Source organism: Bos indicus, chromosome 14 (genome assembly GCF_029378745.1).
Source record: "Bos indicus isolate NIAB-ARS_2022 breed Sahiwal x Tharparkar chromosome 14, NIAB-ARS_B.indTharparkar_mat_pri_1.0, whole genome shotgun sequence".
Lineage (NCBI taxonomy): Eukaryota > Metazoa > Chordata > Mammalia > Artiodactyla > Bovidae > Bos > Bos indicus.
In genome coordinates, this window is record NC_091773.1 from 31583827 (window position 1) to 31605233 (window position 21407).

A 21407-nucleotide genomic window follows, 5' to 3' on the forward strand; every position below is an offset into this window, starting at 1 on the left:
GGGGTGGGGGGGTGGGGGGGTGGGTAGGAGTACTTTATAATAGATGAAATACAGTTCATTCCTTTAATGTTTCTACGCTCTTAAGTACTTTTATCAACATTTTTGCTTTTAAGTTACTTATTGAACATTTATTTAAGTGAAATAGCACTTAATATTTTTGATCAGATTTTTAGGTGCTTTTCAGTTCCTTTGGATGTTGTTTCTGTGATACTATTTGTAATTTATTAATTGCTACAATGGGGTCTTATTAAGTCATTTGTCTTAATACTCAAAGCTTGCTTTAATCTAACTTTTGATTTGGAGATAGAAATATGATAGGATCTGATATTTTCATTGACTAGGTAACCTATAGGGATTAAATGTAAATATTGAACAGTTTATGGGACTTGTTTCATTCATTCATCCAAATAGATTATTTTTTAAATATTTTAGAAAAATTTCTGAAACATGCTGCATGATTATTATTCTAATTATTAATAATCATATAAAGCCTTTGCAGTTCTTTCTCATCTGCTCTTTATTCTGTAGTTATTACATTCTGCTAATATCCAGTCTTTTTTTTTTTTTTTAGTTTTTTAATTGGAGGATAATTGCTTTACTAGGTTGTGTTGGTTTCTGCTGTACAACATATTCACTTTGATTTAGGTAATCTGATTGAAGGATTAGAATTATGTAATGCCAATTATAGTTTATTTCTTGTTTGGATCTAGTTGTACTTCAGAAAATGCTCCAAATTCTGTAACATGTTATATTTGAAAATGTTTATATCTGGAGGTCGTCAAAGGCTGCCTGAACTACAGGAAGTCTCAGTTGGGGAAATACAGATATTTATGGACTCTTGGTACTGCCTTAACTTGAACATGAAAACTTTTTTTCCTTATGGTGTCAATTTATGTTTAGAGTGTAATGTAATGTATACCTTTTAAGATTGGAATTTCAAAAAACTTACTATGATGGTTTTGTTTTTAACATATTTTAGTCTATTATTTTTGTAATTATACCTTGTGATAATTTTTACATGAACTAACAAATCTATTTCAGCCCAATTATTTGAGAGCAATCTTTTTTCTTATGTATCCCATGAATGAAATGAAATTTCTATATAAAATCTTCCTCAAGCAGTAGTTTAGATTAAATATATAGGTCAGTGAGACTAATTCCTGTTATACATTTTAATGTTGTTAACAATATTTCTTAAAAATGTGAATCATTATTATACATTTTGTTACTGTGTAAACTTTTACGTCTCTAAATGTAAGGTTTTTCATATATGTCTCAATGGCTGCTGCTGCTGCTAAGTCACTTCAGTCGTGTCTGACTCTCTGCGACCCCGTAGACGGCAGCCCACCAGGCTCCCCCGTCCCTGGGATTCTCCAGGCAAGAACACTGGAGTGGGTTGCCATTTCCTTCTCCAGTGCATGAAAGTGAAGAGTGAAAGGGAAGTCGCTCAGTCATGTCTGACTCTACCAGGCTCCTCCATCCATGGGATTTTCTAGGCAAGAGTACTGACAGTTGAGGTTAAAATTGGATTTCTGTATTTCAGATTTGTAGATTTCTTATTTCCAGCAAAAAAGAAATGATTTCAGGCAGAGTGGTTGCTAGGAAAAATTACTGTGCTTGTTAGTGAAATTTTTGAGACTAAAGAAATGTGTACCATCATTTGGTCTCTTGCTTTAACTATTCTTAAAACTGTTGTTCCTTGGTATTCAAGGGGGATCCATTTCAGGACCCTTCAGGGATATAAAAATCTTTGGATGCTCAAGTCCCTTCGGTAAAGTGGTGTAGTGTTTCCTTATAATCTATGCACATCTTCTCTTATGCTTTAAATCATCTCTAGTTTACTTATAATATCTAATACAATGTAAATGGTATGTAAATAGTTGTAACTGCTATGGAAATAGTTACTTGTTTGCAAGAAATTCAAGTTTTGCCTTTTGAAACTTTCTGGAATTTTTTTTTCCCTCAAATACTTTCTATCTGAGATTGGTTGCAGAACCCACAGATAGAGAAAGAGAAAGTGAAAGTGTTAGTTACTCAGTTGTGTCTGACTCTTTGCGACCCTAGGGACTGGAGCCTGCCCGGCTCCTCTGTCCATGGAATTCTCTAGACAAGAATACTTGAGTAGTAAGCCATTCCCTCTTCCAGGGGATCTTCCTGACCCAGGGATAGAACCTGGGTTTCCTGCTCTGCAGGCAGATTCTTCACCATTTGAGCCAGCAGGGAAACCCCCACAGATACAGAGGGCTGACTATATATTGTAATCATTTTTTGGCTCTGCAGGTCATTTTCTTTTCTTTTTTAATTAATTTTATTGGAGTATATAGTTGGTTTACTGTCTACTTAACCATAAGTTCTTGAAAACAAGTAATCACTGCTGATTGTGAGAAGTACAAAGTTCTTCATACTTCTAAATTTCCCATGTTCTTTTTTTTTTTCCTTTGAATAGTCAACATGCAGTGAATTCTAGTTTTGATTTTGATTTTTAGGTTTTTAATCTTAGTTCTTTTCTAATTACCCTATTAACTTTTCCATATACCATTATGTATTTATTAATATTTCCCTCACTTTAAATATGAGAACATAAAGCCCAAGAATGATTTTACTTTAATTAATCAATCACTGACAGTGTTTTAAAATAGGTAACAGATAGCATTAGCTTGACAGTTGCACTGTGTGTGTGTATGTGTGTGTAGTTTGATACATATTTGCCAAGTTAAGTAAATTAATAATGTTTTAGGAGCTTTCTGAAGTTGAGTATAATACTGTTTTATAATACTTTGAAACTTTTACATGCTTTTAAAAAAGATAGTCGTCCTAGTCTTTATTATTTATTAAGCTGTAGAAGTTAATATACTAACTACCTTATTATGTTTTATTTTACAACCAATGTTTATGTAATGGGTAAAGGAAATTTTTAGCCTTAAAAATGTTTTTTTTTTAAAGTTTTTATGTGATTAAGGCAGTTAGCACTTGCAGTTTAACTCTTGAATTTGTTAGTTTGTAATTGTGATTTTCATTTAAGAAAATTCTGAAATTGTGCTTCATGTGAAATTAGAACCTGAGATAGAATCTGACTCAATAGACTAAGTGCTTGCTTAGTGTGGGACACTCTTAAGTGTGCATACTTAATATGTAGAATATAAATGAGGAGAAATAGCTTATTAGAACATGAGTTTATTAAACTTGGTATTACTTTTTTTTCTTAGTTACTTTTCATTTTTATTTGGAAAGACCATTTTTATGTCATTTTCACCACTTTAAAGATGGGATCAATATTAGAAAAACCCATTATTGAATTAAAGTGAATATGAAAATTGGAAAATAACAGAAAACAAGGAGAAAAATAGTGATCAACATTTAACAGCTCAGTAGCTTTCTTATAATTTCTATAGTTGAGAGTCCCCCTAGCAAAATTCATTCACATTAGAGAAATTTTTTACATGAAAACAAACAGGTGGTGTAACCATTATGAATTTTATGATTTAAGTAAGGAGGAACTTGATTCTTTCTCCCTGTAAGCTGTGTCAGGACCAACAGGTGGTAAATATTTTATGTCATTCTTGATAGCGTAAAAATTGTAAATTTATTCCTGAAGGGGTTTTTTGATTCTGTGATTTATTAATGAAAAATGTTTTTTATTATCAGAAATTATTCATTCACATTTAACTTAGCTGAAAATACCTGTGGTTTTAAACAACTTGCTTTTTCTTCTGTAAGAGAGTATTTTTAAAAAGATAAATGTGTTAATTTTTAGAGTAAATTTGGCCTCTAGCCTATACCTGTTTTCTTTGGGCCTTGAAATTTGAACCTAATTACCTAGAATTAGTGACCCATGTCTTCAAGGAAATAGAAAAAGCTTTTTCCATTTAGCATAGATTTAACTTTTTTTGATAGTAAGATGGTGAAATATTTTGTAATTATTTTATTTCCTCAAATCTGATTTGATATGTCAAAGGAAGTAAAGTTCTCCTTTTATGAGATCTGTCCCTTTCTGAAAAAATCTCAGTGGCTTGAGGTGTGGTAAGTGAACCTGTGGATCAAATGTGGTAGAATATTTAGATAAATTAGTTCTGGGTCACAGGGATGGTTTTAATGTGGAACTGGCTCCCAAGTTATAGCTAAACAGAAGGAACTTACTGGCCCTAACTGGAATCCCTGGATCTGAATAAAATTAGGCTGTTCTTAGATGATTGATGAGTTCATTACTTGTGGATTTTATCATCTGTCAGTTACCCCTTAATGTGAAGAGGGCTGAAGAGATAAGAAGATACAAATGGTGAAAGTGTTGCTGCCTCTCACCAGTTCCCCTGTCTTGGGACTTCATTTGCTTCAATAAAATAAAAATAAATTGTGAGAGCCTCAGAAAACCAGTTAAAGCCAACTCACTGGGATAGTTAAGAGTGATTAAATGCTGAATTTATTGGAAAAATGAAGGAGAGTTGAATAAATGAAGGAAATTCCATTATAATTATAGGGACATTTTAGTAATAAGTAAGGTGGTTAACTTTCCAAACTATAATTTGACTTCACAGCTTGTTAGGTTGCTTTCTTTGCTTCTTTGCTTTTTTTTTAAAAGTCTTGTATTAGTACTTTAAAAAATATTTATGAATCTCTATTTTTTTCCTTGATCTAACAAAGTAAGCACAATCATGTCATCAGTCATTTCATAAAATTGAGTAGGATGTCTTAAGATTTTTATTATTTTAGTGAAATGCATATATTTGTTCTTTTTTGGCTTCTTAAATATTTTTCCAGTCTTGAATTTATTATGATTATAAGTGACAGAAGGGGACTTTTATGATATAATTAATTTTTTTTCTTTAGTGAAAGGGTATACTTTGAAGTATCTTTCATATGGTCTTTTTGTTAGGAAATCTGTATGGTTTTACTGTAGAATTAGCAGAAACCTTGACCTTATGCATACATAAAATCATTTCTTTAATTTAGAATGATTGAAATTTCTTTTTGCATTTTTGGTGCTTGCTTTATTAAGATACATTTCTATATACTGAAGAGCTGATAAAACATTGTAGATGTGCTAAATATAACATACTTTGGGTGTGCTTAATTGCTCAGTTGTGTCTCTTTGCAACCCTCTGGACTGTAGTCAGGCTCCTCTGACCATGGGATTCTTCAGGCAAGAATACTGGAGTGGGTTGACATTTCCTCCTCCAGGGGATCTACCTCAGGTCTCCTGTGTCTCCTACATTGCAGGGAGATTCTTTACCCACTGAGCCATCAGGGAAGCCCATACTTTGGAGACAACTGTATAAAGATAAGCCACAATTACAAGTCCAAATGTTGTTTTTAGACAACTGAAAATACAGGAAGCCACAAACTTTTCAATAAATTTTAGAGAGAATTTTTGTATGTCTTAGTCTTTAATTCTGATTAATTCTGATTTAATCCCAAGTTATGTCTTTTAAAATGTGTAACTTTAAATGTCTCTATATTTGAATACTTTCACTGGTGTATGCTCTGCTTTATCACTTCACTTCTGTCTGTTGTGTTGTGGATTTGTAAGACCATCCCCAGGTTTGGCAATTCACTAGGACTCACAGCACTTTGTGTATGTAGTTATGTTCATGACTGTGGTTTAATAACAGTGGAAGAATACACAGTAAAATCAGCAAATGAAAAAATTGCATGGGACAAAGTCTGAAGGAAACCAGGAGCAGACTTCCAAGAGTTCCCTGCCAAGGACATGCTTAATTCCTGCAGTATCAAAGTGTGAAAACAGGGGTGAAGTGTTGTCTACCAGAAAGTGCATTAGAAACTCACTGCCCAGTGTTATTATTGGGGGCTGGTCATGTAGGCACCCTTTTCCTAGCATGTGCCCAAATTATACACTTGCTGAGAGAAAGGAGTTCAGCATAAACTCTATTGCTTGTACAAACAGTTGAGGCACAGTGGGTCACACTTGCCAGTTCTGAGAATGGTGGACTCCTCCCACAGTCTGTGTTCCCAGGTACCCCTAAGGGCCATTCTTGTAAACAGGCCTTTGTTAAGGGTGGTGGTCTCAGGCCTGCTGTTTACCCTTTTCTGCACATATGTGTTTGTATAGATGCAGTATAACTAAATCTGGTTGCCTGGCACTATTAACTACAAAGCTGACTTAAAGTTTATATATCCCTGTTCTTTAAGTGATAGAAGTAAGGAATAACAGTAAACTGATGTGTCAGTTTAAAAGAGAGATTTGAGTTCTTTGGCTTTAGATATAAAATCAGCTGTGTTGTGATAAATTGAAATAATTTGAAATTGTGTTTTGAAAGGGATTGGGGAGGATTCTATTTTAGATGTGGATGAGAAATGGAAGCCATATATCTTTTCTGCCACAGTTCATATAATAGTAAGGTTACAGTTCTGGGTAGTCTTTCCTCTACAGGGGATATTGAAAAGTATAATGGAAACAAAGAGGAGATTTACATGCTGGCTCTGTGGAGAATGATAAGTTCCTTTTCTTCTGAAAATTGGTTTTTCTTAATATGGTAATGAAATTCACCTAAAATATTGAATAATACTTTAATAATCACATTTCTTACCAGTTGACCTCATGAGAGATTATAGTTTAACAACCATGCAAAAAAATATGACTTATGAAATGCTGATTTTCATGGGTGCTGATAAAGGTTAGTGTGAAAAGTCATGTTGGTTTCTTGATGTGAGAAATTAAGCTCAAGGAATCCTTGTTTGCCAAGTGGAAATAAAAAATTAAAAAACACTTAAAAGTTATTTTCTGGAAAGAATTCTTAAGAAGAAAATAAATTTAAAAATTCTAATCTTCCTTTTTCTTGTTCATGAAATTGTGAGTAAAATGACCTAACCATTTTCTTCTCATGTATCAGCCTATTTGCTTATAATGTTCTCTATTCACCTGTGGGTATTATTTAGTATTTCATGTGATTTACAGTGTTAGCAAATGTTGTGGCTTGCTACATTTGGTTTAATTTCATAGTAAGACTGCTTCTTTATTTGTAAGTTAAAAGGTTTGTATATGCAGTGAAATAATTCTCAGAATTTGTGAATTCTGATGTAAAAAAAAGATCTCATTTTTGAAATTTAACTTATCTTCATGAGAGCAAGGACCATGTCCACATACTCAGTGCCTGGAGTAGTACTTGCCATGTAGTAGGTGCTCAATAAATACTGTTTGACTAATTGAATAATGAAAAAGTCTTATTAGTATTTTCATATTTTTAATATTAAGATTTTCTAGAAGTTATATTGAAATAATTTATAACTGATCTCCCTTTGTTTTAAAGACTATTGAATCTAAACTCTTAGTGTCTCATTAACCAGCAGATCATATTGTCAGATGTCATTTGAGTTAATTTTCAAATGTATTTACAGTAAAACTTCGTTATAACGCTTTGTTCCCTTTAATATTTCCAACAACAAATGTAAAATCACCAAAGAAAGATAAGAGAAGTCCACTGTATGTGGAACAAGCTCTATAAGCTAATATGTTTTTAAGGATGTACGGGAACAGACGAGGCAATGAGCCTCCTATGGAGTGTGATGGTGATGTCACAGAACAGTCAAACATACGAATTTCATCTGCTGGAAATCAAAGGTATAGTATGTAATATAAATTCTGCCCTTCAGCCATTGCATTGTAAAACAGCAACTGCTAAAACTGGTTTGCTGGAAAACTAGAAAGGCATAGTATGTTAACAGCCTTGCTTATTAGTGAGAGAGGATTTAGGGGAAAGGGGGGAGGGAAGAATTGTGTTATATGAAACTTTTTGGTACTTTACAGCATTCTCTTGAAGGGCAAGTTTTGATTATAAAGTGTGCCAAGGTGTTCTGAGTCCTATCATTATAAAATCTATAAATTTGAATTAACGAAAGGAAAAATAAGCATATAATTTAATGGACCAAAGATCAATTTAAAATATCTTGGAGTTACGGAGGGGACGTAACTTGAAATAAATTGAAAATGTTCTTGTAATATGAGTTTCCTTTTCAAAACTATCATTTTCAACATTGAGTAGATAACATTTTTGCTTACTTTGTAAAGTTAGTGCTCATACATAATTGTGTTATATTGGGGTAAAAAAGGAAATTATATGCATTTTATATTCATGTTCTTTTTCTATAGTTTTTTATCTTTTGGTGGCTTTCTTGTGTTGTACATAAGTGGTTTTGAATTTATAGTGCATAACGAAGATAATATTGTGTGTCAGGAAAGTTGTCTATTTTGAGTCTATCTGTATTTGGATTTTCTATTTGAGTCAAATTAAATTTACTTTGAAAGAGTTGTCTCCTCCCCCCTCCCCCCTTGATTCTGTCTTTCAAGGAAAGAGTTTCTTTTAAAGATGATCTTTTCAGAGTGTGGGTGGTATAGATATCATCCTCTTTTTTGGGGATTTATTTATGTGTACTTAGATGTTCATTTTCCTTACTGGGGTAACTGTTCTTATGAAAAAGGGTTTTATTTTATAAAACCCTTCACTGACTGAATCTGGAGTCAGTGAAGCTGGCTGAAGAAAAAGGTCACATGTTTATGTGAATGCCTTGGAGTCCCACTGTGTAAAGAGATAAAATGCCGTGATTTTACCTTTGTTTTAAAAACATGTAATAACTGTTATGTTAGTAATATCCACAGTATGTTGAAAGGCCAATAACTCACACCTACGTTTCACTTTAACATTTTTTTCCTGAAAATTGTTTGAGTCTTGATTCTTTTTGTTTTTTTTTTGTTTTTAGTGCTCGAGACAATGAACCATCCAAACCTACTTATCGAGAGACATGCAGTCCTTTTGCGGGAATGCTCTTTGGTGTGTACATGCCCTCCAGTTAATTAGATTTTTGTGGAGTGTTTTATAAAAGGTCTTTAGTGAGAACTCACTGTTGTAATTAGTACCACTCTTACTAATAATAGAAAAATTTCTCTAGTGCTTACTCTGTGATAGGCACTATTCTAAACATTTAGCATGTATTATATAGCTCTGTGTATAATTTTAAAGCTAAATAGCTTTTATTTAGTGATGAACTTTCTGTAGATGATAAATGAAGTATTAAGTTCAGTAAAATCTTTAAAATTTCACTTTATTGTAGTGTTGCTGTTTCTTATATTCTTTTTTATACGTAATATTTTTTTCTTGATTCTTTTTCTTTAGCTACCACAAAAGTGCCGTACATTTTAGTTTAGCTCCCCTGAATGAAATCTCTTGATAAAATCCTTTCCCATGTTCTTTCCATTTAGTTTCTGAGAAAGTATTTTGGTCAAATAATGATTATAATCCAGATATTCTGTTCATTTTGTCAGAAATGAAGGTCATTGCTTAAGCATGTTGATTTGTTCTATTAACTTGTTACATTTAATTTCAGAAAGGGTGTGAAGAGAAAGTATTCCCTGTGTGTAACTTTTAAGTAGAAAAGTGGTCTGTTCTTTGTGTAAATATGTTAGAAAAATTGCCTGAGATTCTATTTCAGTGAAGTATATGAAGAAATTGGAGTATAAGAATGCAGTTTATATTCATTCAACCTAAAATCAATCAGTAATTTAAATTTTAGCTTCAGTTCAGTCGCTCAGTCGTGTCCAACTCTGCGACCCCATGGACTGCAGCACACCAGGCTTCTCTGTCCATCACCAACCCCCAGAGCCTGCTCATACTCATGTTCGTCAAGTCGGTGATGCCATCCAACCACCTCATCCTCTGTCGTCCCCTTCTCCTCCCAGCAATCCTGCCTTCAAAAATTTTTCCCAGCAATCCTGCCTTCAAAAATTCCCAGCAAATTTTGGCTTAGAGATATATATTTGTGTGATATTCTCACTTTTGTTTCCTTGAAATGGCTATTATGAGAAAAATGGCATAATACCCAGAGTTTTATTCTAATGTCTTTAAATGAGAATTGACCAATTTAACCTATCAATAAGTCAGAGTAATGGCTTCCTTCTTAGGATTCTTTTTTTGTTAAACATGATAAAAATTGGAGAAATGCTTTTTTGTGTTGGAAACCCACTGACAATTTTATCAGTAAATGGATTACTATACCCTAAAATTTTAAAGATGAATGGTATGAATTTATCATTAATTCAATCCAGGAATTATAGATTGATATTTGATAATAGACTCTGTTGCTTGGAATAGACTATTAAGCTCATTTAATTCAGTGATTTACCGCATGGTTGGATCTTTTTTCCCCAGCTATATTTGTGTGTCCCCTTAGGGAACTTACTCTCCCCTGAGGCAGTACATTCCAACTTGCGGTGACTCTGATTGTTGCAGTATTCTCATTTCTCTTGAGCTGGAATTTGTCTTCCTTTAATTTTTCCCCAGGGATCTTGTTTAGAGCGTTTTGCTTTCTTTGAAGAATTAGGACAGTTGACTGCTGAGAGCAAAAATAATATATTGTGGGGTTTATAATGGAATCATGGATCATTCAAAAGTATGTTTTTAAATTCCATTATTTGGGGATTTTCATGCTGTCTTTTTGTCATTGACTGCTTGTTTAATTCCCTTGTGGGGAAAATAATTTTTAAATTTCAGTTATTTCAAAATTGAATTTTTTAAGTAAAATTTTAAACAGTGGCTCAGAATTCGGTCTGTCTTGCTGAGTGTTTAATGTGTACTTGAAAGAATGTGCATTGTGTGGTTGTGGAATGTAATAGTTTATAAATGTCAAGCCATTTGGTTGATAGTGATGTTCATGTCTGATACATCTTTAATGACTTGTTTAGAGAGAAGAGTTCAATTCCTGACTACCTTGTTCTTAGTGTAGGGCCTGGAGGGATTTTCGCAGTGTTTCTGCACCTTCCGCAGTTTCCTCCATGCCCCCGACAGACAGGATCTCTCTCGCCAGTTTTCCTTGCTCAGCAGTGGTTTGCTGTAGCTTGTTCCTCGATGCCAGGCTGGCCCTGTGTATTTGGTTCTCAGCAATGAGTCTTAGTGTTCTGCTTCTCCCCAGGGTGGTGGCCAAACTCTCCTTTGTGTTTGTGGAGGGTCTTCTATGTAAGAATTTCCTGCTTCTCCCCTAGCAGTAGCAGACCTTTGCTTTGTATGAGGGCAGAACTCTGGGTCCAAGGTTTTCTGTCCTTCAACCAATAGATTTCTGTATATGAGAGAAGAGTTTGGAATGTGGGCAATGGTTGGTTGGTTGATTTTGCCTCGGAATGCTGTCTTCCAGGTGTCTTGTGTTGCCCCATCTCCAGCCTCTCATGAGCGTCAGGTGAAGGCAGCAAATAAGTGCAGATTCCCCTTGTGTCTGGGGCTTTCAGAGAAGCTACACTGCTACTCCAACCCCACACAAACCTTTAAGAATTCATTACCATTTCAGTTATTTTCTTTTTACCTACTTCTAAAGTGAAAGTATTAGTCACTCTGTCATTTCTGACTCTTCGCTACCCTGTGGACTGTAGCCTGCCAGGCTTCTCTGTCCATGGAATTCTCCAGGCAGGAATACTTGTATGGGTTGCCATTGCCTTCTCCAGGGGAGTTTCCTGACCCAGGGACCAAACCCAGGTGTTCTGCATTGTAGGCAGATTCCTTACTGTTAAGGCTGCTGCCCATTTCTCCATACACTGGTAAAGGTAAAACACTTGTCTTGTCCCATCTTTCTATGAATTGGTTTTTATACCCTTTGAAATTCAGTTTACCTGGTTGCTTATAACCTCAGCTCTCTGATGGGCTTTTTAAAAGTTACGATTTTGTAGATGAGCTTTTTCCTGTTGTGCTGCTGCTGCGTCACTTCAGTCGTGTCCGACTCTGTGCGACCCCATAGACGGAAGCCCACCAGGCTCCCCTGTCCCTGGGAATCTCCAGGCAAGAACACTGGAGTGGGTTGCCATTTCCTGCTCCAATACATGAAAGTGAAAAGTGAAAGTGAAGTCGCTCAGTCGTGTCAGAGTCTTCGCAACCCCATGGACTGCAGCCTACCAGGCTCCTCCGTCCATGGGATTTTCCAGGCAAGAGTACTGGAGTGGGGTGCCATTGCCTTCTCCGTTTCCTATTGTAGGGTATGAACAATGTTCTCTTGTGGCTTTCTACTTTCTAAGGAGGAGTCCCTATTTGGTTCTTCATAATAGTTTTATTTTATCCTTATTACTATTTTCACTTAAATATTTGGGCATAGTTTTGGTAGCTGTTTTAACATCTTTGTTCATTGTTCTATCATCTGTTTCTGTGATTTTTTTCCCCCAACGGATTAACTTTTCTAATGGTAATGGGTCACTGTATTGCTTTTCTATTGTTGCATTACAGATTAGTAAGATTTAGTGGCTCAAAATGTCACACATCTGAGTTTCTGTGTGATATTAATTTTGTTGGGTCCTCTGCTCAAGATCTCATAAGGTGTCAGCCAGGCTGTTTTTCATCTGGGGTCTTATAGGGAAAGAAGAGCTTTCAGATTTTTGGCTCAATTAATTTTTTTGTGGCTGCATTACTAAGGGCCCTGGCTTCTTACTGTGTATCTGCTAGACACTCTCCTCAGTTCCTGGAGGCCGTCTGCTATTTCTTGCCACTTGGTCTTTTCCTCCAAGACTGCTCATTTTATCATGCCACCAAGGAGAATCTCTGAACTCAATGAGAACTTTTATCTGCTTATATCAGACCCACCCAAGATCATCTCCCTTTTAATTAGTTCAAAATTGATTTGGTGCCTCAATTAAATACATCTGCAGATTCCTTTCACCTTTGCCACATTCATTGGCTGGAAGCAAGTCATCAGTCCTGCCACACTCAGGGAAAGGTTTGTACAGGAAGTTTGTGCCAGAAGGCAGAGAAAGAATGTAGATATGTCTGAGAACTTTGTCTGCCACATTCATGTTTTTCTGTTTCCTAAGGACCAGTCTCTCTGAGGCCTTATTTTAAACTCAGCTGGAACATCTAGAGCAACCTTCCCTCGAGGAAGATTGCTCAGCCTTCATGCTTGCTCCTCTTCCCTGAATACTCTTAAAGGATCACCAAGAACTCCAGTCTAGCTGGCTGGAGCTTAAATTTCTCCCCACTTCATTGGGGGAGGTCTGTGAATTCAGTTTATGGGTTCTTCGTAATTTTTTGCCCAGCCTAATGGAATTTCACTCTGCATACACTGACTAGTTCACAGTAAAGTTCAGAGGAACCCCTTTACAGATTTCCAAAGCCCTTTTACACTTCTTCTTGAATTTTTGGCCCAAACTTCTAGCCACTTAGCTTTCCTAATTTTGACCTTTATTTGCTCAATTTAACTGTTTCCCATGTTAAATTTTTTCCCTCCCTATACCCATGAAGATTGCACGCAGGCAGAAACGGAGGGTGCTTGAAAGGTGCTCACATTTATTTACCTTCTCTCAGGTATTACACTTGTGTGCTACCTGTTGTCCAGTGTCTGAAAAAGTTATTTCATATATTTTGCCTAGTTTTATTATGTTTTTTTTTTTAATGGAAGGCTGAGTTTTGTGCTTGTTAATTCCATCATGATCAGAAGCAGAATGGACATATCTACTTTGATTGTAAACCATTATTATTAACCTTAACATGATTTATATTACCTTATGGGAGCTTCAGTGTTGCTGATATCTGTGCTTAATGGACAAAAGGAAACTAATAATTAAGGTAGTAGAGAAGTTTCTGGTTCAGTTGCATTTTTGATATCCTGTGATTTGTGTAGTTTTCCAGATTTTGCATGACTGGATTTTCATATAAGTGATACCAGAGTAAAAGGTTCACATATTTTTTTTTCTGTAGAATTGAAATAACCATTGAAATTTTTTGAGCAGGGTGTCATCATGATTAGTGTTGTACTTTAGGACAGTTAATCGTATGTAAGTGTGCTAGATGTATTAGAATAGGGAGGGAAGAAGTTGTGGAGACAAGTTAAAAGGTTATTGCTGCAATTCAGGTAAAATATAGAGTTCCTATCCAAGGTTGATGGCCATAACAGTAGAGAAGAGGGGCCTCACATGAAATAAATAAGAAAGAATGAGATAGCAAAGTTATAGTGACGTTTTGAGGCTCAATTATTAGGCCGCTAACAGAAAACAAAAGGACAGTTGCTTTTGTGATGTCCTTTTTGAACACACTTGTTAAATTTAAGGGGCTTGTGAGAAATATTAGTAGAGATAGTATCCTGATTTTTGGAAAGTGGGAATAGAAATTATTCTCTTATTTAAGAAGGTTTTTGACTAATGTAGAATTTTGAGAAGGATTAATGTGCCTTGTGTTTGACACATAGTAGTTATTCATAAATTATAAAACTAAAATTGAATAGGTAATGTTACATGTGATTTTACCTTCTATATTTGCTGCATATGTAATAATTATACTCTGATATAATTACAATGAAAAATAAAAAATTAACTTTGCAGTTACATGTGTTACTTCAGAGTTAAGACTGCCTTTTTTTTTTTTTTTTTTACCATTTTCTAGGGGGTGAAGATCGAGAACTTATTCAGAGAAGGAAAGAGAAATATAGACAAGAACTATTGGAACAAATGGCTGAACAACAGAGGAACAAGAGACGGTAATGAAAGGTTTGCATTTAACAACCATGTTTTGAATTTAAATGTTGGTTTAAAATGACATGGTAGTAACTATTACATGGTAAAATAAGGGAATATTTTTCATAATACAGTTCTGTGTTTGTAAATCATTCTGTTTCAGTCTCCACGTTGTAAATCAGCCAGGGTAATAAAACAGATACTTTGAGCGTGATCACTTTCTTCATCACAGGTAACAAAAGAGACTGTGTGTTCATTCTGTAATAGGCCTTATACATATTCTCATTAATTCTTCAATTTTAGGGGAACATTTAATGTTATCTACATGCCCACTGTGTTATCCCCATATATAGTAGCAAGTAAAAAGCGTTTTGTCTTTTAACAATGAAATGGTAAGCACACGTGTATGTACATGCCATATAAAAATAATCATGAGAGATCCACAGATATTTATATTGTATACAACTCGCAGAATTTGTAATCATTCATGTAGAAAGACCTCTGAAATAATAATTTCAGTTTAAAATTAGGGATAGATATTTTGGTTCTAGAGAATTCGAGACTTATCACCTTTTAGTCTTGCCTTTTTCTTAGAGGAAGCCAGTATCTCTTGTCTGGTATTAGCCATATTTAAGATCATTTTTCTGGAATACTCTTATTGGAGAGTATCATGTTAACTTTTAATTTTTAATCCTCCCTTTTGTGAACTGAAGATATACATGTACCCTAAAAGAAGTTTTTATTTGTTTTACTAAGACTTTGTTTTACTTCTTTATTCTGTGTAAATTGCTTAAACTTTGAAGTATCCCAGGCACTGGTTTAGAGATATTTATTCCAAGTCAGTTTGCATGTGAATGCTTGTTTATTTTCCACCAAATCAGAAAACTTAGTTTTCAGAATTATTTAAGGTTTTATTGCTAATTAAATTATTTACTATTTATTTTTGGAGATGTCATTGCATGGACTTTGTAAGTTTGTTTCAATAATGATTATGATTTTGATACTGTTTATTATAACCTTGTAATATGTAAAACTTTAATTTTGTTTAGAGAAAAAGATTTGGATCTCAGGGTTGCAGCTTCTGGAGCACAAGACCCTGAGAAATCGGTAAGAGTTCTTGCCATCTTTTAATGTTTACTCTTTCATTCAAATAAGGCTCAGATGTAGTGGCAGGTAGAGACAGAGCATATTGGGGAAAATGTAAGAGTAGACAAGTTTGAACAGTAATAAACTAAATTCAGGAGTCCTAACTCTTTTTTACTTCTCTAAGATAATTTTTCCCTTTTCATATATATATATTTTTAAAGTTTCTTATAAATTAGTCCTTTCAGTTTATTTTCATGCACTATTTTAGTTTAATATATAATGAATGTTAATCTTCATTGTATTTTGATAATGTTTGTTGTATTAGAGGGGTTTCCAGAGAAATTGAAATCTTTAATTCTAGTCTAAGCATTTTAATAATTTTTACTTAATGTAAATCTAGAGGTAATAACCTTATATTACTTTAATTTTTTAATTTTCATAATTGGAATGAATTATACACATCATTGCAGTTGAGTAAGGAGAAGGTAATAATTTATTACTCTTCTCAAAAGCTACTTTTTTTTTTTTAGTTGGATGTGTAGAATTTATTTGCTAGGGCAAGTTTTTGTTTCATCTCTTTTTTTTTTTTTTTTTTTATAGCTCTGAATTTCTAGCTGTAATTATTATCTATGTCATTTTTTTGTTAATGGGATGATTATCACCAAAAATAAAAAAAAAATTGACATGGTGGTGTGAGCTATGTATAATTTAAAAAAAGTCAAGAAAACTGCTACTCAAAAATATGTGAAAATCTGACTTATGCAGAATTTAAATAAGAGAATCTCAGAATTTCATAAACAGTTTAATGCTTAAAATAAGCCTAGCTCTAGTACTGTAGTAATAACAATAGTCACCATGTTGTACATTAGATCCTTAGAACTTATAACTGGAAATAAATGCTGTTTGGCCTACATCATCCCTGGGAGTATATCTTAAGCATTTATCACATATACATACATGCTCATAGGCACACACATTATTTTATTTTATTTTATTTTTTAATTTTTCAGCACTTTATTTATTTTTTTTTTTTGATAAATTTAACGCCTTTTATTGCCATACCTCATTTTACTGTGCTTTGCTTTAGTGAGCTTTATAGATACATGTTTTTTTTTTTTTCCTTGTTAATTTTCTGTTTAGTTGATCTATCCATAAGTGTGAGTGGGGTATTAAAGTCTCCCACTATTATTGTGTTATTGTTAATTTCTCCTTTCATACTTGTTAGGATTTGTCTTACATACTGCGGTGCTCCCATGTTGGGTGGATATATATTTATAATTGTTATATCTTCTTCTTGGATTGATCCTTTGATCATTATGTGGTGACCTTCTTTGTCTCTTTTCACAGCCTTTGTTTTAAAGTCTATTTTACATGTGTTCCCCATCACATGTATACCTGTGGCGGATTCATTTTGATATTTGGCAAAACTAATACAATTATGTAAAGTTTAAAAATAAAATAAAATTTAAATTAAAAAAAAATAAAATAAAATAAATAAAGTCTAAAGTTGGATGTGTAGAATTTATTTGCTAGGGCAAGTTTTTGTTTCATCTCTTAAGAAACTTTAATTTCTTTAAAAATTACATTAAAAAGTTTGTTCTTAAAAAGAATACAGCAACTGAAAATAACTCTGTTGTAGGCAACTTTTGTCTTACATTTTCTTATGCTACATATAACCTGTGGATTCTTCATTTTAAAAATTTTGATACTGCGCCAGTATCACTCCTAGTGTACTTTTTGACTTCTCATAGAGTAAAACTTTAAGATTCATCTGAGAAATCATTCTTGAGAAACTAAAAGTGCTAGGAAAAAAGAATAAATTCCAAAACGGAATATATTTTCCTCTGTCAGTAAATACCTTCCAAAGAGTTTTGACAGTCAAGAATTTCCTTTTAGAATCTTGAACTTTTTAATATAATGTGGTGGCATGTTAAACCTCTCATTTATAGTTACCTTTTTGTTTGATGGATCTTCTTATTTATATTTAAACAACTTTTAGAGTGTCAAGTTGCTTTTTATGAGAATAAATAAAAATTTTACATGTAATAGTTATTTAGACCATCACTTTTGGGTTTATTTTTGATGTGCAAATCTTAGAAAAGGGCACTTAAATGATATTCTGGAGCAGAGGTTAGCGAACTATAACCTGTGGCCAAATCCATTTGCTGCCTGTTTTTGTCACGTTTTATTGCATCACACCCTCCTGGCTAGTTTGCTTACATACTGTTTCGGTCTACTTTAGAAGTTACGAAGAGATCATGTGGCTTACAAAGTCTGATATATTTACTAACTGGCTCTTCACAGAAAATGTTTGCTCACTCTGCTCTGGAGAAACTTTAATGTTAGAATACTTTGATGACAATTGAGAGTAGTGAAGCAGCATAGTGTTATAGTATAATAGAGTTTTATATTTAGAATTAATATCTGGCTCTAGTCTTTGCTTATTTATTAATGGTGAAACCTTAGGTGATTTATGTACTTTCATGGAGACTCAGTTACTCATTTTATAAAATAAGAATTGGATCTTAAAAATCTCTTACAGCTGTAAAATTCTGTTGTGTGTACTCAATCGTGTCTTACTCTTTGTGACCCTATGGACTGTAGCCCTCCAGGCTCTTCTGTCCATGGGATTCTCCAGGCAAAAATACTGGCGTGGGTTGTCATTTCCTCCAGGGGATCTTCCAAACCCTAGGATCAAACCCAGGTCTCCTGCATTGGCAAGCAGATTGTTTACCACTGAGCCAGCTGGGAAATCCCAAGTGTTTGTGTCTCTGCTCTGTGTCTAACTTAAGTGCCTGCTGGCAGTCTGGGATAGAGGGTCTTTTGAGATCTCTTCCACCTTTAAATTTATGATTACATGTGACACACAGATTTTTCTCTTTATTTTAGCCTGATAGACTAAAGCAGTTTAGTGTGGCACCAAGACACTTTGAAGAGATGATACCACCTGAGAGACCCAGAATAGCTTTCCAGACACCTCTCCCTCCTCTGTCCGCCCCATCTGTCCCACCCATCCCATCAGTTTACTCCATCCCATCTCAGAGTGAAGATGTGCACAGTGGACTCAGCAGCACTCTTGGTGACATGGTGCCTCCCAGGTGCTTGTTTAAAATGTTTTGTGTTTGGAAATTAGGTAAGGTATCATTATATTTTATATTTAGAAGTAGTTGCTGAAGCAGATGATGGTATCCTTCAGAGATTTTCGTACAATTAATGGATTTTGTCAAATAATTTCTGTTGAAATGTGTTTTCATTGTTGATCTTTGCTCTGTTAAAAAACAAGAGAAATTCTTATAACATTCTTTTATTGTTTAAAGATGCTTCAGTATTTTTAAAATGTATAACTAAATACATTTAATATTTAGTTTTAGGTCATATTTTGGAATGTCTATTTTAATATCTTTTAACATATAAAACCTGGACATTTTCAATTTTGTAATTTCCACTTGGCAAACATTGAATACTTCCTTCAGTTAATGCTGAAAAAGTTTCTAATGTGACTGTTTTATATATATTACTTTAGTTTGTTTTCTTCAACTCTTTCTCTGTGATTACTTACAGGCTATGCAACTCAAGTATCTGAAATAAAGTGTTGAGATTATAAAACCTGTAATTTAGGTATTAGGGTAAAGATTTAATGTCACAGGTAAAAGGCATCATACTATATTGGATATAAACATAAAGAAAATCTTGTTAATGTTGGTATTTTCTGGTCTATACTTTCTTCTCTCAGGATTTTTGCTTATTTTTTGTTCACTACTAATGTATTAATTGACAGATTACATTTAATCAGGTGTTTTCTTTTTTAACATTGATACTTTCTGGGCTATACATTCCTTCAGTAATACTTGGTATCATCTTTTATTTACTGCTAACAAATTGTCTAACCATGTTTACCGTACTTATCAGGTGTTTGGTTCGTTTCATCTGATGGCTTCCCAACTCAAAAGGCTAGATGATATCAGTGTTGACTTAGGGATTAAAATGGTTGCTTCACTGCCTGGAGTTTGGGCAAACCAGACTTATTGAACTTCAGTTTTCTCACTTGTAAAAGTAGAATAGTAACATACATATGTGTGTGTGAGTGTGTGTATATGTTTTTAAATCTACAGTTAGAGGATTGTTATGAGGATTAAATCTTGTATAAATCTCTAAAAATTTAAGCTTTAATGATACTGAAAGTTTTCTTTTATAGTAATTTTTCAGCTGTTTTGTTGATGTATCTACAGAGTAAGGATAGTAAGATTAGACACATAAATGCTTAGTAAATGTGAAGAGTATTCATGACTGAAGAGAACTTTAATGCCTTCTCAGCTCTTTAGAATTATTTTGAAGTATACAAAGGGGAACCTAAGATACACACTCAAATGTGAAGACATTCTAGGATGCCTCCTTTGTCTTTCTGTTCATCTAAAGGAATCTGCTTTTTACCTTTTAACAAATGGAAAATATTGCCTTGGTGGAAATACAGAGATACTTCTTAATCATTAATGAAGTGCTGATGTAGACATTTTCAGAAGTTTTAACTTTATGAAGTGCTGAAAATTAAGTCAAAAATTTACTGTTGATATTTAAGTAGTTTCTTTTTCACATTATAGTTTAATTCCTTTGAAAGAACAATACATTTTTAGAGTTTAAAAAAAAAATACACCTTTCTCTCAGTTACATGGAACCACTTGTAATGCCATTCTGTACCTCTGCCTTTTCTTCTTCTTGTTTCCTCCTCCTCTGTGATTCACTCTGGCAGCGTGGTTGAAGCATTGCCTTTCTTGGAAAACATCCTGATACTTCTTCTCCTTCTCTATGTGATCTAAATGTTCCTACTCCATAAAATCTAAATGTTCCTATTCTTTTAACACCCCATGTCTCCTTGTATTGCTTCATCTGCTCTGTGCTGTGCTAAATTGCTTCAATCGTATCCAAATCTTTGCGACCCCTTGGACTGTAGCCCACCAGACTTCTCTGTCCATGAGATTCTCCAGGCAGGAATACTGGAGTTGGTTCCCAGGCCTTCCTCCAGGGGACCTTCCCAACCCAGGGATTGGACTTGTGTCTCATTATGTCTCCTGCATTGGCAGGCAGGTTTTTTTTTTTTTTTTTTTTTTACCATTAGTGCCACCTGTGAAACTGCTTCATTTGCTATACGCTGCTTTAATGGTTGTTTTATGTCTGTATTATTTCTGAGGGACAGAGACCATGTTTGTTCAATACTGGCAGATGGTGACAAATTAGATACTCACTGAGTAACTGTGGTACCTTAAATTCTGAAATTTTATATTTTTTGTTTTTTGAATTATAATTTTTGATAAGATACTGAAGCAAGATGATGACTTTTCCTAAAGTAGCAATTAGATTTTCAGTAAGATTTTTGTAAAAGAATACTATCTTGATTTTTTTTTTTTAAAGTTGCAATGAAATATGAGAAGAATTTCCCAATTTTCTGTTGGTACAGAGTTGCACCTCTGCCTCCACCTCCCATGCTGCCCCCTTTGGCTGCGAACTACCGAACTCCTTACGATGACGCGTACTATTTCTATGGGGCCAGGAATACTTTGGATCCTAGTCTTGCTTATTGTAAGTTATCTGTGGGGTAAACATTATTGTACAGCAGTTCAGTCAAGAAAATTGGTTTCTGTGCAAGCAAAAATACGTCAATGAGAAAAAGCACAACTTAATTCCAATATTATATATTTATTGATTTAGTAAATGCTCTACTTTAAAACTCAGTTATAATTCATAGTTATTTCCTTTTTATCTAGGTTTAAGAAATAACTATTTCATGTTTTCTTGCATTATTTGCTAACTCTTAACTCAGAAGGAAATATGTTTTTTTTTCCTTAGGTAGCATTTTCAGTATGTGACTTTTCCTTTAGGGATAAAGTGTAATTAAGTGAGTACT

The 21407-nt window shown here is 34.0% G+C and overlaps 1 protein-coding gene across 14 annotated transcripts in view; it reads left to right on the forward strand.

Moving 5' to 3' along the window:
- Positions 1-21407, forward strand: part of CSPP1 (centrosome and spindle pole associated protein 1) — a 192467-nt gene that overhangs the window by 114604 nt on the left and 56456 nt on the right. For 11 of the 14 annotated variants that reach the window (XM_070802623.1, XM_070802624.1, XM_070802625.1 and 8 more), the window contains 6 exons: positions 7475-7573; positions 8710-8780; positions 14352-14445; positions 15472-15529; positions 18398-18606; positions 20961-21082. In XM_070802623.1, the coding sequence (XP_070658724.1) occupies positions 7475-7573; positions 8710-8780; positions 14352-14445; positions 15472-15529; positions 18398-18606; positions 20961-21082 (653 nt within the window). The remainder of the gene's footprint in view (positions 1-7474; positions 7574-8709; positions 8781-14351; positions 14446-15471; positions 15530-18397; positions 18607-20960; positions 21083-21407) is intronic. The other 3 variants (XM_019973529.2, XM_070802627.1, XM_019973525.2) reach the window with 2 other exon arrangements.